The sequence below is a fragment of the Urocampus carinirostris genome, chromosome 9 (genome assembly GCF_059441175.1).
Source record: "Urocampus carinirostris isolate Australia breed hairy pipefish chromosome 9, RoL_Ucar_1.0, whole genome shotgun sequence".
Lineage (NCBI taxonomy): Eukaryota > Metazoa > Chordata > Actinopteri > Syngnathiformes > Syngnathidae > Urocampus > Urocampus carinirostris.
In genome coordinates this window covers 10,430,044-10,449,773 of record NC_142357.1, presented here as the reverse complement: position 1 = coordinate 10,449,773, position 19,730 = coordinate 10,430,044, and the positions used below count along the sequence as shown (strand labels likewise).

The 19,730-nt window shown below is 38.9% G+C and overlaps 1 protein-coding gene and 2 pseudogenes across 1 annotated transcript in view; 1 reads left to right on the top strand and 2 right to left on the bottom strand.

Moving 5' to 3' along the window:
* aff2 (ALF transcription elongation factor 2) overlaps positions 1 to 19,730 on the bottom strand; it is a 233,952-nt gene that overhangs the window by 74,434 nt on the left and 139,788 nt on the right. The window contains exons 5-7 of the mRNA XM_088344502.1: positions 12,519 to 12,563; positions 2,032 to 2,118; positions 1,129 to 1,165 (exon numbers count right to left, since the gene is read on the bottom strand). Coding sequence (XP_088200628.1) covers positions 1,129 to 1,165; positions 2,032 to 2,118; positions 12,519 to 12,563 — 169 coding nt within the window. The remainder of the gene's footprint in view (positions 1 to 1,128; positions 1,166 to 2,031; positions 2,119 to 12,518; positions 12,564 to 19,730) is intronic.
* LOC148359290 (U2 spliceosomal RNA) lies at positions 4,239 to 4,355 on the bottom strand (annotated as a pseudogene).
* On the top strand, positions 11,894 to 12,103 carry LOC148359289 (U2 spliceosomal RNA; annotated as a pseudogene).

Genomic DNA, 19,730 nt, shown 5'->3' with positions numbered 1-19,730 from the left:
TTATTCCCTAGTGTAACTTTTCTTTATTGTGTAATTTCTTCTTCTTCCTGGTTATTGCTTTTGCCATCTTTTTTGCTCCCTCAGGTAACAACAAAACATTTCCTTTGCTGACTGCGGCATCCACATGATTCAATTCCCTTCTTTCGTGCCTCCGAGATATATTTTGTTGTGACTCAGAGAGCAAAACCTGCCTGTTTTCTCTACCGATTCTTTGTTGGAAATGAACTCTTGATTTAAAAAAAGAGGGGCCTGACAGGCAACAGCTGGCAGCTAACTCTAATATCAATCTGTTGTCTTTTTTATGCCCTTAACAATGTTTCTGTATTAGTGTGTTTTGAGTGCACTGTAGTATCGCAGAGCTGCACTGCATCATGCTGACACATGTAGTACAGGTATTACAGCACTGCTACCTGCAATAAACATTGCTAAAATTCCTCCAAAAATGTAGATTAAAAGATTAATCATTTATTTTTCACACATACTTTGTGCGTTTTAGTTTTCCTTTCTTTTCAACTCTGAACATGATTGATACGTCAATAAAGACAACATTCTCTTCTGAATGTCTAGTGTTCATGGGTTTTGATGTTTTGGTACCATCCATTTTCTGAATTGCTTCAGCGTAATCCCAATTTTCAATAATGAGCAAAATTTTTGAATTTTATTAATTTAAAAACTTCCAGAAATTGTAAAAAGAATCCCTTAATGTCTTTATAGAGCCAAGAGCATGAAATGTTCAATATACGCCAAATGTCTTTTTTATACTTAGAAATATTTAAACGAATACATCCTGTTTTATACATGGGTTGCTATGGCGTTGGTTAATTAGTTACCCAGTCATCTTGCCATCTGACAGACAGACAGACAGACAGACAGACAGACAGACAGACAGACAGACAGACAGACAGACAGAGCCAGCTATCTATTTATCCATCTGATTCTGTCTCCAAATCTATATTTCTACCTGTTGAATAATTATAAATAAATGTAACCATTTGTATATGTTTATTTAGGCAGAGCATATTTTCTTGCGGTCTCCCAGTGCTACTGACTTTCTCAATTAATGGCAATGAATGTTGATGAGTGTGCAGTCGGCAGCCAACACAGAGGTTTTGATGGTGAAAAACTTACTCTGGCTGTTGTAGCTCGAGGCCACATGCTGCGACTCCTACGGTGAGCAAAAACAGATAAAAGCACAAGCAAATGTGTTCCAGAAATGCAAATTAGAAGTCATTATTTATCTCAGCATTAAAACTGAAAGAATTGCAATGTTCAATACATGGCTACATCATTAAGGGAGTGGGAAGTAATTAAATAAGTAAAATAATATTATTTCCAAATACAATTGACATATTCTATTTCAGATCATTTCACTTTAAATTTGAAACATTTATTTCATCTTTTATATTTCAAAATGTGTTTTAAGGAATGTAATATTTTTTCTTCAGTAAGAAAAATAAAATGTTAAAATGATTCTTCTGTGTAAAATGATTTAGATCAGCGATTCCCAACATTTTCTTTTTAACCAAGGCACTTTTTTCCCATTACAAAAAACCCTGGGCAGACAGTTTGTTAAAAAATATTTAGGATCTACTTATGTTTTAAAGCTTAAATTATCTTCTTGCTTTAATTGGCAGTGTAAGGCCTTTGTTATTTGTTGTGACCCTGTTTATGGAAGTAAAACAAGTTATTGATTTTGGTTAATAATTTTGCTGTGATTTGGATTTTGTTATATTTTCTAGTTTTACTATAATATAAATCTATTTTTTTCTAAAAAAATAAAAAATAAAAAAATAAATCAATACTTAAAATTAGACAATACTAATTGAAATCCGCAAAATGATGTGCAATATTCTTGTCAGATTTTGTCCCGCAAGAGGGCTCCACCCTGCTGGAAGGTTTCCTAATTTGTCTTTATACCTCCACTTCTTTCAACTATTAAAAAAAAAAACATTCTATACTTCTAAAAAAGAATTAAAAAAATAATACAAACATTTGGAACAAAATGTTTTTTACCCTATGTGCCTTACTCACCTTGCTAGGGATGGGGAACTTAGTTTGATCGGCTTTTCCAGGGGTGTGAATGGCTGTAAGAGGGGGTGGCCAAGAATGGGTCATCTCCTACATTCCAACACATACGCATGCAAAAACAGAAACAAAAAAATTAGACATTCTGACAATATCAAAATTACCGTTGCTGTCCAAACAAACAGGGCCAATAACTTTGGATAACCGATTTGTAAGCATTTCAGTCTGCAGCCTAATACAGACTGAAATAAACTCAAATAAATAACAGAGTTTATAGGATTATTTGTTGTTTTACAGGCACTTAGATGCACACTAGCAGATTAAGCATCTACTTCTAGTTTTGTAGACCTACGCAGACCGGACTAGACTGTATCATAACTCACAACAATATAAAGTGAAAAGTATACCGAGAGTTGGCAGCACGTTAAGACATCTGAGCGCGAACTAAGTGCGGAGTGTTGAGTGTCCAAAATAAAAGCTGACTCCAGCTGGTTGCATTACGGACTAAACGCCGGCACTGCCACAGCGTTGTGATTTAATTACTAATCAAACAGTCTCTCTCAGTTCCAATTGCAGCCTCAATGTGTGGGAGTATCAATTAGTTAACAGAATAATCATCTGATGCATGCCTGCCATTACTATGTGTTTTTCGGTGCGATGTAATTTCCAAGGCAAAGCAGACCGAAAGAAATAGGCTCACAGAGCAAAGTAAAGGAACAAAGAAACAACTTTTTTTTCAATTAGTATTTATATTTTTACATGTATTATTTATTTTCAATCATCTTATTGTATCGTTGTTGTATTCATGTGATTATTCAATTTAAATAACAGGAGAAGAAGCGGCGTGTTCACTAGATCTGCCTACTTCACAAGAGTGATTTTAAATAGTTGAATATTAGAATATTGTTTTCCGTGTTGTTTCTATTTTATTTTTCTAAATCATTCATCCATCCATCCATGATCTGCACCGCTTGTCCTCAGTAGGGTCGTGGAGGTGCTGGAGCCCATCCTAGCTATCTTCGGGCAGTGGGCAGGGGACACCCTGAACCGTATGCCAGCCTGTCACAGGGCACACAGCGACAGACAGACAACTCACTCGGTCATTCACACCTAGGGACAATTCGGACCAGCCAATTAATCTGACATGCATGTTTTTGGAATGTGGGAGGAAATCAGAGTGCCCGGAGGAACCCACGCAAGCACGGGGAAAACATGCAAACTCCACACACAAAGGTTCGATCTCATGACCTCAGAACTGTGTCGTACACACGCTACCCACTGCCCTGCCGTGCTGCCCTTTCTAAATCATTACATCAAAAATTAAATCATTTAGTGCAGGTAGGGATGAATATTTTGGGTTGGGGGCCACACAGGGTTAAACAATTTAGTAGAGGGGCATCCTGGACGTAAAAACGTAAATTACTGATTGTTTTGATGTATTGTCTGATAAAACTCTGGGGCAACACGAAAGAGCCACATGTGGCTCTAGAGCCGCAGGTTGCTGACCACGGCATAAGTCTTGGTTTTATGAATCCTAATTATACCTAATGTAGAAAAATAATTATATCATTGACAAGTTAAAAACATGAAAAGAGAGGAAAATATGTGCTGCCACCTTTGATTGAACATAGTAATATAACCAGTGTTAATTTAACACAAATAGATAAGAACAATATGTTCACTGAGGCGATGATAAAAGTTTACACTTTATGTGTAAAATTACTACTATTACTGAGCATATTTAAAATAACAAGTGTTAAATGAACACTTAAAGATGGGATGCGTCATTTGAAGTGTCCTTAAAAAGTTGAAAGTTAAATATGATCTCTATTAAGTATGTGTTTACAATGTCCAACTGAATTCAAAGAGCCATTATTCTTTATTTTCCACCGTACTTATCTGCTTTTATGTTACTTTTAGCAAAGCTGTTCAGGGACGAAGACATCATGCTTGTCCCTGTGTTTTTTTTTGTTTGTGTAGCATGAAGATGCTGAAAGTAAGAAGAGACCTTCGAATAAAGTCCAAAAGCCAACCCAAACCCCAAGAGGGGGTTTTTGGGGTTTTTAAGGGTTATTGTTCTATCTTCGTTATTCATTATCCATTATCCGTTTTCGGTCAGTTCATAATACGCTACAAAGCCTAAGAGCCGGGACACTTACTCTCAGCCAAAAGGCCAAGCTAAGGTCCTAGCCCTAAAGCCTTGCTGCGATCATTGCGAATGCACCGTTCCCGGAGGTACTGCAATACCGGGCCGATGCGTGGAGTGGACAGAGCAAGCTCTTATTCCATCTCCGGAATGCAAAAATCAAAAGGCCAAGCGGCCAAGTTAAGGTCCTAGCAGGCCAAGCTAAGGACCTGGCATCAAAGATGAGGACGGCTTAGCCTTAGCCAATACTGTTTAGTCACTAGACCACCCAAACCCCAAGAAAGATGACATTATTAGAGTTAATGATGACAAGGTTACAAATTACATACAGCTCCTTTAAAGAGTAAACCTTTAACACTACCTCAGTGAACATATGGTCCTTATCTACAAGTGTTGAATAATTTTACAGTAAAGAGTTAACGCTGCTTAAGCATTGACAGCAACAACAAATTAAAAAAAAGATACTTCAAGTTATTGTACAGTACTCATCCATCGGATGACAAAGAAACACAACTTTATTTGCCTCCTTATTTTGAGGTAGTAATTTCATTGCTCTTTTGAGCATACGTAGGTCCCTGTGTGAAAGATCTTTAGAACGTCATAGCTTCATCACAAAGCATCTCAGCGGAGTGGATGACTCATCAGATGAGTCACATGTACATCGGATTCTGCATTATTTTTTCTCTTTAACAAGATAATCTATAATATTCCCATCAGCCTCTGTAGCACATGCGTATGACTTATAGATCTTTCAATCTGATGTTGTTTGTGTTACCAGGTAACTCCCTGACATGTGCATATTGCAAGAATGACTATGTTTGGACAGACTGATTATGCATGAATGTGAATTTTAATGACGTGTATTTGCTTCTATAAATGTTGATGTGAGTGATTACCTCACTGAGTCACAAATTTCCCCTCCCTCTATCTCATTTTTCTCCCTCCCTCATGCACACACACAGACTTATATATCAAAGTGATTTTCTATTGTTGTCATCAGGTCCCATGAAAAGATCTGTTGTATTGATTCCACAAATCAAATGTATTCACTGGATATAAATGGTTATGACACAAGGTTTTTTTGCTTCCCGTAAAGAATTCAACCCCATTTAGTCAAATGCCATCGTTGATAGCAGTGATGTACTGTGAGGTTTTTGTCTAGAGAGGGACAGTCAGATTTATAAATAAAATAACCTATATTTTATTCATCATTTAAATGGCTGAGCGAGAAAGTGATATCTGCAGCATAAGAAAAAAACGTTTCATTGTATAAACTTAATTTAAAATAATTAATATTGAAATCAATTCATTATTTTTTGACCTGTTTGGCCCAATAAAGGTGCGAAAGCCCGAAGAGCTGGTTCTTTAAAACGAGCCGTCATTTTCTTCACTGGAATACAAATAAAATTAAAAAATTGGAAATGGTAAAGGACATAACTTTAACACCGGATTAATGTAAGCATTATATATTTATTTTGTTAGATTATTAAAATAGGTCACTGAGTATGAGTTTTTCAACTATATTAGTTTTATGACTGAATCATAAAATTACTACTTTGACAATCCCATTATTCACTTAGTTGTAAATGCACATCATATTTATCCACATAATTTAGCAAAGTACTTGCTGAATGTATTCTTTAATATCAGTGTACTCACAGCAATGGTCTCATCATTCAGCCTTGAAGACTCAGCAATGTGCAGTACTAATCTTGTACAGGGAGTTCCCGTTTTTTTGCTTTTTAATGAAAAGTCTGAATTCTGAGTGTCTGTCTTGCTGCATGTACAACCTTTTCACTAACGCGTCTCCATCAATTGGTCCGGATTGAACTCCGATTTTATTCAGCAGCCTCACTCCCCTGTGACTATCCGTCACTGTTGATGTACTTCTAGTTAAGTTAAAAAATTCATGTCACTATTTTTTTTTAAAGAAAATTGTGCTTCTTGTTTGCAAGTATTTCTAACCTGAAACGCTAATTAGTCGATGGATGGCGATAATAGAAAGCTTAACTCAACAAAAATTGTTGGAAGCAAATCCAAAACAGCCCATCAAAACACACTCCACTTCACATTTTGAACTCGTTGCTCTTTCCACTTGACACGGCTTAAAACTACAGATTGAATTCAATAGCACGCCGATTTATTGACGTAGGGCTTCTCTTGCAGCTCGCAGCTCCTCGATCTGTCACACAGGCTGTTGACTGGCTTATTGATTTGTAAGAGGGAGAGGTGAGTGACAGAGGCCATAAAGCGATGGAGATGGGTGACAGAGGAAAGTGAGCGCTAAGTTGAAATTGTGTCATATGATGAGCTGGCGTGAGGGCTTGCAACTCTCTCGGTTGGTCTGGCTGGTTCTGACTTCGCTTTGGGGAAAAGAAACTGTATATAAAGCAAGGCCTCGATTCATGACAATTCCAGTTCCTATGCTGGCTATGGAACCACATTTTAGCTGAGGTGGATTTCACCGTTTGAATGATCATTGAGTCAAAATAATTTGTATAAAAAACAGACATACACATGGAGTCTAGTACAAAAAGGAAAGCGTATATATAAGTAAATTGGAGCATTTTTTGTGCTTTGTGTATCGTGGCTGAATTATTCATTTTTCAACATCAAAGAAACTACAATATAGTTTTATGGTTTATAGTTTATCTTTTTATAGTTTTTACTTTTCTCCAATGTCTATCCCTTTGTAAAGAATGGTTTCCTTTTCAAAAAAAGATTACATCAAGTTTTTTGAGGGTAATAACTGTTAAATTTATGTTTGGATTTTTATTGATTTTAAATTTGAGACACTGTGCTACTTTTTAGGCAGGGTAGGTGGGACAGGGGGAGTTTGTGTTTAGTTTTAACGTTGTTGTCACGGTCGCCATGGCTACCAGTCTGCCGCGCCCCCGAACTCAGCTGCAGCAGATCAGCTGATTGCTGGTCTGCTATTTAAGGCTGGATTTTGGGTTTGGCGGGCGCTGGCTCATTACACAATCCCAGGTCTGTTATGCCTTGTCCTGTTTTAGGTTTAAACATTTTCCGTCTGTTATGCCTTGTCCTGTTGAGTTCGTGCCGGAGGAACTCTGTATTGTTCTGTTTTGGTCCCGGAGTATTGGGCGACTTTTATTTTGTTAAATAAAACTTATGATCATCAACGCATATGAGTTCTCCCTTCCTGCCTCCTGCCTCCGTTCTGGTCCGGTCACTCCTTCCAGTTCCACCACGCCTCGTGACAGAATGAGCCAGCCACGACAAGAACTCAGCGAACGATCCCAGCGCGATTTGGGGAGACCTGGAGAACGCAGCTTCGCAAGCGCCCACTGAGTCCGACTTCGACTCCCTGCCCGTTCGAACCACGGCCCCGCCCGTCGTGGCCATTGCTGTGCCTCAAATGGGGTCCCGGGAGGAATTGACGCCTGCCTGTTCGACTCTCATGCCTGCCTGCCCGACTCCCGTGCCGATTGCCTGCTATTCAGTCTCCCCTGCCTGCCGGGCCGACTCCGACTCCGCTGCCTGCCGGGCCGACTCCGACTCCGCTGCCTGCCGGGCCGACTCCGACTCCGCTGCCTGCCGGGCCGACTCCGACTCCGCTGCCTGCCGGGCCGACTCCGACTCCGCTGCCTGCCAGTCCGACTCCGCTGCCTGCCAGTCCGACCCTGCTGCTCCTGTTTTGCCGGTTCTGATTTTGACTCTCGCCTGTTTTTGCCAATTTTGACTGTCCTGTGTTTGCCGGTTCTGAATCTCTGTCTGTCCTCTGTGTTTGCCGGTTCTGAATCTCTGTCTGTCCTCTGTGTTTGCCGGTTCTGAATCTCTGTCTGTCCTCTGTGTTTGCCGGTTCTGAATCTCTGTCTGTCCTCTGTGTTTGCCGGTTCTGAATCTCTGTCTGTCCTCTGTGTTTGCCGGTTCTGAATCTCTGTCTGTCCTCTGTGTTTGCCGGTTCTGAATCTCTGTCTGTCCTCTGTGTTTGCCGGTTCTGAATCCCCGTCTGTCCTCTGTGTTTGCCGGTTCTGAATCCCCGTCTGTCCTCTGTGTTTGCCGGTTCTGATTCCCCGTCTGTCCTCTGTGTTTGCCGGTTCTGATTCCCCGTCTGTCCTCTGTGTTTGCCGGTTCTGATTCCCCGTCTGTCCTCTGTGTTTGCCGGTTCTGATTCCCCGTCTGTCCTCTGTGTTTGCCGGTTCTGATTCCCCGTCTGTCCTCTGTGTTTGCCGGTTCTGATTCCCCGTCTGTCCTCTGTGTTTGCCGGTTCTGATTCCCTGTCTGTCCTCTGTGTTTGCCGGTTCTGATTCCCTGTCTGTCCTCTGTGTTTGCCGGTTCTGATTCCCTGTCTGTCCTCTGTGTTTGCCGGTTCTGATTCCCTGTCTGTCCTCGGTGTTTGCAGACCAGCAATCAGCTGATCTGCTATTTAAGGCTGGATTTTGGGTTTGGCGGGCGCTGGCTCATTACACAATCCCAGGTCTGTTATGCCTTGTCCTGTTTTAGGTTTAAACATTTTCCGTCTGTTATGCCTTGTCCTGTTGAGTTCGTGCCGGAGGAACTCTGTATTGTTCTGTTTTGGTCCCGGAGTATTGGGCGACTTTTATTTTGTTAAATAAAACTTATGATCGTCAACGCATATGAGTTCTCCCTTCCTGCCTCCTGCCTCCGTTCTGGTCCGGTCCCCCACGCCACCACGCCTCGTGACAGCCCCCTTCCACTCCGCCACGTGACAGTTGTTCGGATAAAAAAAAGTATTGAAAAAAAAAATCTTTAAAAAATATATTAACTGCATGGATCCCCAAATGTTGTAAATCGTGGAACATTTTTTTTTGCCTGTTGAAAATTAAAGATAACTAACGGAGCCATAAGAAAATATTGATTAATTTATTTGATCATATTGGAATACAATTATTATGTTTGCAGTAGGTTCAATTAGGTTCACCAGAGCAGGGGTTGCCAAACGTTCAAATCAAATTTGATAATCATTTCCCGAATAATAACTTATCATGCTATTACTTTGTTTTTACTATGTTGTTATTATGAGTTCATATATTGGAAGTAGTGTTTAATAGACTCAAGCAAGTAAATCACAATGACCCAGCACTGGTGAGAACAGGTCCATGGGCACCTCAGCTGCCCATAGGAGGCAACCTGGTGCTCACAGGTACCACTTTGGAGACCCCTGCATTACAGTATGTGAGCCACTTAAAATTTTCCTAACTTGATCAGTCCAGCCCTTGGCTTGTAGTTGAATTATTTTTCTGGCCCTTAGATCAGTTTGCCTTTGGCACCCCCCATCATAGAAGAATTGGCTAGTTTTCGGCACACAAGAAGAAGACACTTGTTTTGAGTGTAGAAAATAAAGACTCTATTTTCGTTGAAAAAGAAGATGATGTTTCCACATAGAACGGGGGTCTGCTACAAGCGGTTCTGGAGCCAAATGCAGCTCTTTGGTGCTCCCTAGTGGCTTCCTGGTGGTTTTCCCAAAAAATGTTTTATAGTACAGGGAGTGCAGAATTATTAGGCAAATGAGTATTTTGACCACATCATCGTCTTTATGCATGTTGTCTTACTCCAAGCTGTATAGGCTCAAAAGCCTACTACCAATTAAGCATATCAGGTGATGTGCATCTCTGTAATGAGAAGGGGTGTGGTCTAATGACATCAACACCCTATATCAGGTGTGCATAATTATTAGGCAACTTCCTTTCCTTTGGCAAAATGGGTCAGAAGAGGGACTTGACAGGCTCTGAAAAGTCAAAAATAGTGAGATATCTTGCAGAGGGATGCAGCACTCTTAAAATTGCCAAGCTTCTGAAGCGTGATCATCGAACAATCAAGCGTTACATTCAAAATAGTCAACAGGGTCGCAAGAAGCGTGTAAAAAAACCAAGGCGCAAAATAACTGCCCGTGAACTGAGAAAAGTCAAGCGTACAGCTGCCAAGATGCCACTTGCCACCAGTTTTGCCATATTTCAGAGCTGCAACATCACTCGAGTGCCCAAAAGCACAAGGTGTGCAATACTCAGAGACATGGCCAAGGTAAGAAAGGCTGAAAAACGACCACCACTGAACAAGACACACAAGCTGAAACGTCAAGACTGGGCCAAGAAAAATCTCAAGACGGATTTTTCTAAGGTTTTATGGACTGATGAAATGAGAGTGAGTCTTGATGGGCCAGATGGATGGGCCCGTGGCTGGATCGGTAAAGGGCAGAGAGCTCCAGTCCGCCTCAGACGCCAGCAAGGTGGAGGTGGGGTACTGGTATGGGCTGGTATCATCAAAGATGAGCTTGTGGGGCCTTTTCGGGTTGAGGATGGACTCAAGCTCAACTCCCAGTCCTACTGCCAGTTTCTGGAAGACACCTTCTTCAAGCAGTGGTACAGGAAGAAGTCCGCATCCTTCAAGAAAAACATGATTTTCATGCAGGACAACGCTCCATCACACGCATCCAAGTACTCCACAGCGTGGCTGGCAAGAAAGGGTCTAAAAGAAGAAAAACTAATGACATGGCCTCCTTGTTCACCTGATCTGAACCCCATAGAGAACCTGTGGTCCCTCATCAAATGTGAGATTTATAAGGAGGGAAAACAGTACACCTCTCTGAACAGTGTCTGGGAGGCTGTGGTTGCTGCTGTTGTTGTTGTTGTTAGATCGCTTCAAGTCGTCTAAAGATGATCTTTAGGAACGACATGGAACGCTTCGGTTGTGTTACGAGTTCCGCGAATTGGCCGCTCCGAAAGCGGATGAGGTCAGCTTTGGGTAACTTGTACCGAAGCGTTTTTGTAGCGGGTGGGAGACGCATTCGTCGGCCATGTGGCCGTCCACAGGACACCACGTGGAGGTTGCGTTCCTTGTCCTGCTGTGGTTGCTGCTGCACGCAATGTTGATCGTGAACAGATCAAAGCACTGACAGAATCCATGGATGGCAGGCTTTTGAGTGTCCTTGCAAAGAAAGGTGGCTATATTGGTCACTGATTTGTTTTTGTTTTGTTTTTGAATGTCAGAAATGTATATTTGTGAATGTTGAGCTGTTATATTGGTTTCCCTGATGAAAATAAATAATTGAAATGGGTATACATTTGTTTTTTGTTAAGTTGCCTAATAATTATGCACAGTAATAGTCACCTGCACACACAGATATCCTCCTAAAATAGCTAAAACTAAAAAAAGCCCCACTCCAACTTCCAAAATATTCAGCTTTGATATTAATGAGACTTTTGGGTTCATTAAGAACATGGTTGTTGTTCAATAATAAAATTAATCCTCAAAAATACAACTTGCCTAATAATTCTGCACTCCCTGTATAAAATTGTATCGTTTCTGTAGGAAAAACAAGACACAAACAATCTTAAAGTTTTTCCATTAAATTTGAATGTATATACAGTATATATTTGCAGTATGCATTACCTTACTCATGAGAATTATATAAAGCTTTTAATTTCCTGCGGCTCCAAACATGTTTTTTTTTTTTGTCAAGTAGGTTTCTTTTAGCATTTTGGGCTGCCAACCCCTGACATGAAACCGCCTAAAAGTGTCGTGCATACAAAACAAGGACGTTTGTTCTACTAGTAGAAGAAAACTTTTTGGGTTTTCAGCATTAAAGAAGATGATCCTTGTATTTCGTGTAGAAGAACACAATGCTAAATTTGGGGTGCTTGATCTACAACATAGCATGCCACTATAAACACAAAATATTGTTTGATTTTGTTTGCATTTATAGTGCTAAGTAGAAGATGACATGTGTATCGGGAAATTTTAAGTTGAAAGCTATTTAGCTGTCCAACCAGGAGTCAATTTAAGCTGGTGTATGAAAGAAATTGTCATAAAAAGGAATGTAAATGATTTTAAGTGAAGACAACATGTTAACAAAATAAATTAAAGCACAGGAGATGGAATAAAAGCTTGCTCCATCCACTCCACGCATCGGCCCGGTATTGCAGTACCTCCGGGAGCGGTGCATTCGCACTGATCGCTGCATGGCTCTGTGGCTAGGACCTTGACTCGGCCTCTTGGCTGAAAGCAAGTGTCTAGGTCCATTGGCTTCGTAGCGTGTTATGATTTGACCGATAACGGATAATGGATAATTGATAAAGAATATAGAACAATAAACCTTACAAAAACCCTCCCGCCACAGGCAGGGTAGTGTTGTAAATTTGAAACTTTAAAGCCCAAGTATTAAATCTTGTGTAATAGAAGAAAAGCCTCAGAGTGTTTCTATTGAAGTTATTCAAACACGTTTTCCTTATTTGATGTAGATAATGTCAATCCTTCCTGGCTGCAAACTTTCATCCCCTGACAGCAAAAACCTGGCAAGCTAACTCTAAACATCTGTGGATCATTGCATTCACTGCACGTGTATTTGAGTGTGTGCACAACATACCCGTAAGATCTCTTCTACACAGCTGGAGTCATTTGGAAGGCTGACCTGAAGAAACCAAAGACAAAGAATCTGTCACTTTAAAGAGAAACATTCGCGACAAGCTCAGCGTAGTTTATGGTAAAAGCAATTAAAGGGAAATCTGTTGATTAATCCAAGTTCAAACTTCCATCCGTTTCTATCTTCTATAGAGCTTCACTCTATGCAAGGCCACCAGCTGCGAAGGTTAGCTATGTGAACTACTTTGCAATTAAAGCGTCAAAAGGGCTCTAATGTTTACGGTAGTTTGGGATTAAGTCACTCATTCATAAACACTTCAGAAGAATGGGTGATTATGAGTCACTCAATGTATCATTGTTTTCATGCTGTGTAGAAGTTCAGAGGCAGCGTCAGTTCTAACATATATAAAACAGAAATTTCCACCCCCCCAGAATGATAACAGTCAGAGGACTCGACTCTCGTCACAGATACCGTTAACAAATACCATTAATACTTTTTAAATACCATATAATGACAGAATAGATTACCAAAACTCTTATCCTAGGGATGACCAATCAAACTTTTTCAGACAGGGGCTGGCTTGTGCTAAAAGTCTTGTACCGATACCCAGATTTTGCGATATTTCATTCCTTTACCTTAAATACCTTAATAACCTTAATAATTACCTTAAAAACCCAACCTAATATTTTCCTACATGGACAGTGTGTATTATTTAGTTGCTCTTGGTGGAAAATTTGTTAAAGGAAAAAAAAAACTACCTTGAAAATAGCAGGTATTTATATCTCTCAGCAAAGATTTCCAGTCAAAATGAGAAAAACAAAGATACATTTAAAAGGAAAATGTGTAAAAGTAAGAAACAACAACAGATTTTGACATCAATTACATTATTTTCACACCAGAATTGTAGGTTCCAATCAGGGTAAGCAAAGTACCTAGCTAAAACTTCTTGAAAACACTGCACAATAAACTAAATGCTTGAGTTGAATTCATGATAAAAACATAATCCAAGTAAACAATGAAATTATCGGTCTAAAAATGAAAGCATGAGCCCCAAAAATGGGTTTTCTCGGAGCAGCTGCTCTTTGCCGTGTCAGTTCAGCCAAAGTGCATGTTGTCCTCCTTCCATTATTCGAAACAAATCATTATTGTCTCTGCTGGATAGGCACACTGCATTGTTAGCGAAATGTACCCCACACAAGTATAAATGCCACTGCCAAATGAGTGTTTCCAAAACGCATTTGAAAACAAAATAAAACAGTGTGATGGACTTGTTCCTGGCTTGGTTCTCCCTGACAGGCTCAATAAAAAAGGAGTGAGGGATAAAGGAGCAGCTGGAGAGGAGAGGATAAGCAAATCCCTCTATAACCATAACTTCGGTCGCACAACATCGCTAACTGCACCAACTTGAGCATCAGGGAACATTTAGTGCCAGCGATAATGACGATGACTTCATCCTCATTTTGAATTACAGCTAATAAAACTACAAGGGACACTGGCATATGTTAAAAAAGAGACTTGGTTGTTACAAGCGAAAATATATATATATATATTGCTAATCTGTATTTAATAATAGGGTATAACAGTTTAACTGGAGCATTTTACTCAGCAGTTTGGCATTCTTCTGCTGCAGCTCTGAAAATGAATAGCAGTGAAAAATATTGTATTAATCAGTGAACAATAGAACTGAAGATGGTTTCCATGTCAACTTTGTTCAAAGGAAATGAACATGTATGAAAGACAAGAGTCGTATACATGTTATATACATGGATTATATAGTCTTTTACTCATCCCGTATATCTTCAGATATGTTTTGGGCTCATAATTTGTCTTAACTAATGTAGCATTCATAATGCTTGAAAATACAGCATGTTCAAAACTGGCAAGTTTATGTGAGTTTAATCGTTTTTGTCTCCATTCTATAGAACGGTATCGTATGGTGCCGCACCGTATGGTGTCGTATCCCCATTTCCTCCACAATCACCTGATCTGATAAGATTTGATCAAGTTTCTATAATGGTTTGAAAAAAGCAAAGCTGGAGTTTGTGTCATGGGTGCTGAAAAAGACAAAGCTAGATTTAAAAAAAAGGTCCAGCATAGGACGCCTAGTTTCAGTATGATAGAAGACAAAAAGATATATAGTCAAAAGACACCCTAAAAGCAAAATATTATTTGATTTTTCATGATTTTATCTTGCTAAATAGAAGAAAACATGTATCAGGCAGCTTTTAGGTTGATAGCTATCAATATGTCCAACCAGGTGGCAAATTGAAATGGTGCATGAAAAATTGTCATAAAAACTAAAGTAGATGAATTTAAAAACATCTCTTATAAAGTGAAGACTTCCGATTTGTTTTATTTTTTTATGTATATATTTTATTCCCCGTCGATTACCATACTGTTTTTCAATAACTGTTTTTAGGCCATTACCATAACCAAATCTCTCTTATAGGAAAATTGTATTTGGTGATATGTTGTTGTTAAAAACAAAATTGTAACAACTGTATGTTCGAAGAAAAAAATAAAAACATAAAAATTCCAAAGCCATTTCCGTGCTGGTGTTAGGCTAGTTTACAATGTTGGGGTGTTGCTGTTTATTACAGGTGGTTTGTTGCAATTATTTTTCTGTAAAAAATAAATGTGTGTGTTTTAAAATATAATCCAAGGCCAAAATCAACAAGTGTTTTACATAAATCACCTCATGTTTACTTGAGTTCCCTGCGCTACTTCCGGTTCTGGGGCTCTGGTGGTAACCAAGACGGACGTTATGGGTGGCTTGATAGTCACATGTTAAATCTGTCTCCAACCACGTTGTATTAGGTCAATCCTTCCTTTAACAAGGCAATGCTGTAAGTTGTTGAAAGTGTTGATTTTCTGTTCAAGCAACTATATCTTTTGTTTGTTTGGATGGATGCCACGTTCATGCAGTCCATTTTCAAGTCCTCAATGCACTGTTTTGTATTGTTGCAGGTTTCACCATCTGAAGAAGGAAATTAAACCCACAATATAACGTCATCTGTGGTCCTGGTTCTTCTTTGGTGGCAGAACTCGGCACCGTATCAATGGCGCTACAGGTGGACTGAGAGCATTTTAATCACATCACAATTTTGTTGCATGTAGAGAAAAACTTGGGCCGTCTTAAATCAGGTCTATGTTGTAGGGCAGGGGATGCAATAAATCCAGAGTTTACGAAAATATGAAAATCAGATTTCGGAATTTTTAAAAATAATTTATAGTTTTTTTACAAACGTTTTAGTCGTAACATATGAGATCACCATTTTTAAATTAAACGTGGTTCTTAAACAAAAATACGCCAGACACTAAACCTGCTTTTGCAGCAAGTAGCCAACAGTTGGCACTGAGGCACCACAGATAACTGAGGAGCAGTCAACATTGTACATACAAAATGAGCATTGCTTTATTTCGTAATTTGCTGTTGTAGTAAGTTTTGAAAGACTAGTATTTGGTAGCACTGTAAATCAATTTAAAAAAGACAATCTTAATTTCATCACCATGATTTCATCCCCGAATTTTATTTGCCGTTTGTGCTTACTCCTACAACATAAAAGCTGATTTCACCCATGGTTTGTTTACAAATCTACACATCTCATCATACAAACCGACCAATTTTCTCTAGACTTGCCTTGGGCATAAGAAGAAAATGTGCAGCCCCCATCATTTAAAAGACTGCTCATGCTTTCCATCCGTACATCTGTCATTTGAGTATGTTACTACGGCTACGAATATTTGGTCTTTGTTTCCACCTGGCCACATGTAGCCACGGACAAGACGGCTTACCGAACAAGCTGTAATAAAAGGCAAAGCACTCACACAACAGCCTCAAGGCCCTTTGAATAGCAACCAGCTGTAATAGATTTGATGGCTTCTATGAATGTTACAGAGTATGTGTGTTTATGCGGGGTGTTTGTAGTGTTAACCACTCAGAAAGCAATGCAGTACGACACAGAATAAAATAAAAACGCAAATGAAGTCTATGCTGGAGCAGAAGCAGTGAAACCGAGAATGACAAGAAGAAAAAAAAGAAGTGAGTTGGGTGGAAAATATAACCAAGGCAATTACTGAGGCAGAAATCCTTTTCTGTCTGAAATAGCAGCTCAGACGTCTATGAACACACTAACAATGGGTCTTGCTCCCTCTCAGTCTAGTCCCCAAACACACCCACACACATAGAAGGGTTTAAGGGTTGAACTGAAATGAAAATAATTTCATGAATACTGAGCAACAAAAAAGCAACAAAAACAAGTTGTTGACAGTGTTTGTACACTTTTTCAAGGACAAATTCAAGCACCGGACTTTCAAAACCGATTTTCCAAGAAATCTGATGTGAATTAATGAATTTTTCACATCCTCCAAAATATCAACAATTTATAAATACAATTTTACTCCTGTGTGTTCAGCTGTCCAGATACATGACTTTTAGATCTTGACTAAATCACACATATTTTTGTGGATCTGAACAATACATAATGAGTAATACTTGGACTAATACACATTTCATAGTGACCTGTTTAAGTATATCATGCACCTGTCCTCTTGGGCGCTACCTCTAGAAGGCGATGGCGCTTCATAGGACAACACTATACAAACTAATGCCAGCTGCTGTTACTTTACAAGGGAAGAAGGAATGCAATGGCAAAGCAAAGCCACCAGAGAACTGTGTCAGTGTCATTTTTAAGCAGACTTGTTGAAAATCATTGCAACAAAATCAAGCATTCACAAGCACCTTACCCAACTTTCAAGCACTTTTCAAGCCTTGACAACACATCTTTACCATTGAAGGATTTTCAAGGATTTCAGGAACTCGTACAAATCCTGCGTTGAGTTAAAGGGAGACCTCGAGTTTCATCACACCCACTCTGTGCTAATCAATTTTTAACACCTTTAACAATATTAGCCAAACATAACAGCCCAACAGGACAGTAATTAGCACGTCTGATTCACGGTCTTGAGGTTTGGGGTTTGAATCTTGGCTCAGACATTTCCGTGTGAGGTTGTGGACTACAGCCATGGTTTTCTCCAAATTCTTTCACACTAAAAACAGATGAACGTTAGTTTGAGCTTGTTTGTCTGTTCAACAGCTAGCTAGCAACTAATCTAAAGTGTTTTGCTTACACAATAACAACAAAATACAGATTGGCAAAACAATGCTACTCAAATGTGGTTCTTTTTATTTTAAAAATTGACATCAGTTGACTATAACACTGTGCAATGAAAAACAACCTGCCAGGGGGCTTTGCACCATTTTACCACAAAAATCATACATAATTAGTAAACTGCAAAGGTATCTGATAAATGACGGATATTTAGTTTTGAACATAAAGAATTGTTCTAACATGAAAAAGACCAAAAATATTTTACTTTTAAGTGTTGCTGTATTGTGTAGTGAAACCCAAAACAAGTTCTACAAAACACAAGGAAGATTACAAACTACAGGGACTCGAAGTGACCAAACTCCAGTATTTCTGCCCAGGATTTCACTAAGGTTTTGGTTTTTGAGGGTACTCTTTTCAGCAAGATGGCGAAGAATCCTGTCAGCTTTTTCTATCTTCGGCTTATGTTTTGTACAGTAAATGCAGAGTAGGAGCATTTAAAAAAAATGAATGTTTATAAGATAAGAGAATGTATTTTTTCTTAGTTTTTAGTCTTCGTTTATAAAGAATGGAGTTTTTTTACTCATAGGAATCACGAAACAACACACACTGTCCCTTTAAAAATAAGCAGTTTTATCTGCTGTCATGAGAATATGTATCAATGCTTTTTAGTCAGATGTCATTTTTTATATACTGTGATTTTATGTCACTTTTCAAAGTGAAATTGAAAAAAAGTTATATACTGTATTATTATTGCATTATTATTGTAATATTCTATCAATTTCAGTTTACTTAATTTTATTTGGTTTAACGTTTGAATTCTAGTAAAATAATGACAAGTCATCATATTTTGGAGGTCATATTTTGGAGGCATAAGCATTCATTTAATTAACACATTTATGTGTAAATGTCTCAATTGATGTACTTATTTATTTTTAGCAGTGTTAAAATTTGCCCATTTCTTATAATATCACCTTTTAAAATGTATTGTTAGTGTTTTAAGTACATAATGTATTCCCTATAGTAACTCTTTTACAATAATTGCTCAATTTACAAAGACACATTCAGAAATATCAATTTACATATTTGATTGACAATGTTGTTTAAATGCTTATAGGCAAATTCAGTTATAACTGTTTGAAACAAAATCATTTGTAAATGACCTTTATTTACCAACTGGTTCACTTCAGTTTGATGCATCTTTAAAAGATCCTGTAAAAATGACAGACATTTACTTTTAAGAGAGGCGCTAACAATGGGATGAGCTAGCCTTCCCTTTTCAATTGTCTCATTGACCATAATCATACATAGAGTAATTATTTCTTTCTGTTATTTATGATAAAAACAAACATTTTTACTCTCACTGAGCAAACTCGGAGCGAAAATATTTCACAAAAAACAAACAATAGTTGAGCAGATATTACTCAATGAGAATCTGAATCGGAATGGCACCAGGAATGAAACACAATGGAACAGACACAACCCGTCCAAGGCATTAACGCACCCAGTGCTGCCTTGCCAAGATCAGTAAAAACAAAAATGAGTTTTACATTCTGGCTTCACTGTTCCTTATACAATCAGCCAAAGCAGTTTTTATAGATTGTTCAATTACGAATTAAGTTTGATTAAATCAAGTGACTTTTACAAAGGGGAATGTTTGCTTGTGATCATTACAAAAGTATGATGAAATAATGGCAGAAAAAAACAGACCCAAAAACGAAATAATAAAATGAATATATTTGGAAAACTCATACATTTATGAGGGCGGCAGGGCAGAGGTGAGCGCGCGCGCTGCACAGTTCTAAAGTCATGGGTTCAAACCCAGCTACCAGATTTCCTGTGCAGGGTTTGCATGTTCTCCCTGTGCTTGCGTGGGTTTCCACTGTGTATTCCCTCCCACATTTATTAAAAAATCACGCTTGTCAGGTTGATTAGCTGGTCCAAATTGTCCCTCAGTGTGAATGAGCGAGTGAGTTGTCTGTCTCTGGGTGCCCTGCGACTGACTGGCAACCAGTGGGTGTTCCCTCCCCGCTGCCTGGGGGATAGCTGCACCGCCTATCCTCAGTCAGGTCGCGAAGGTGCTGGAGCCCATCTCAACTATCTTCAG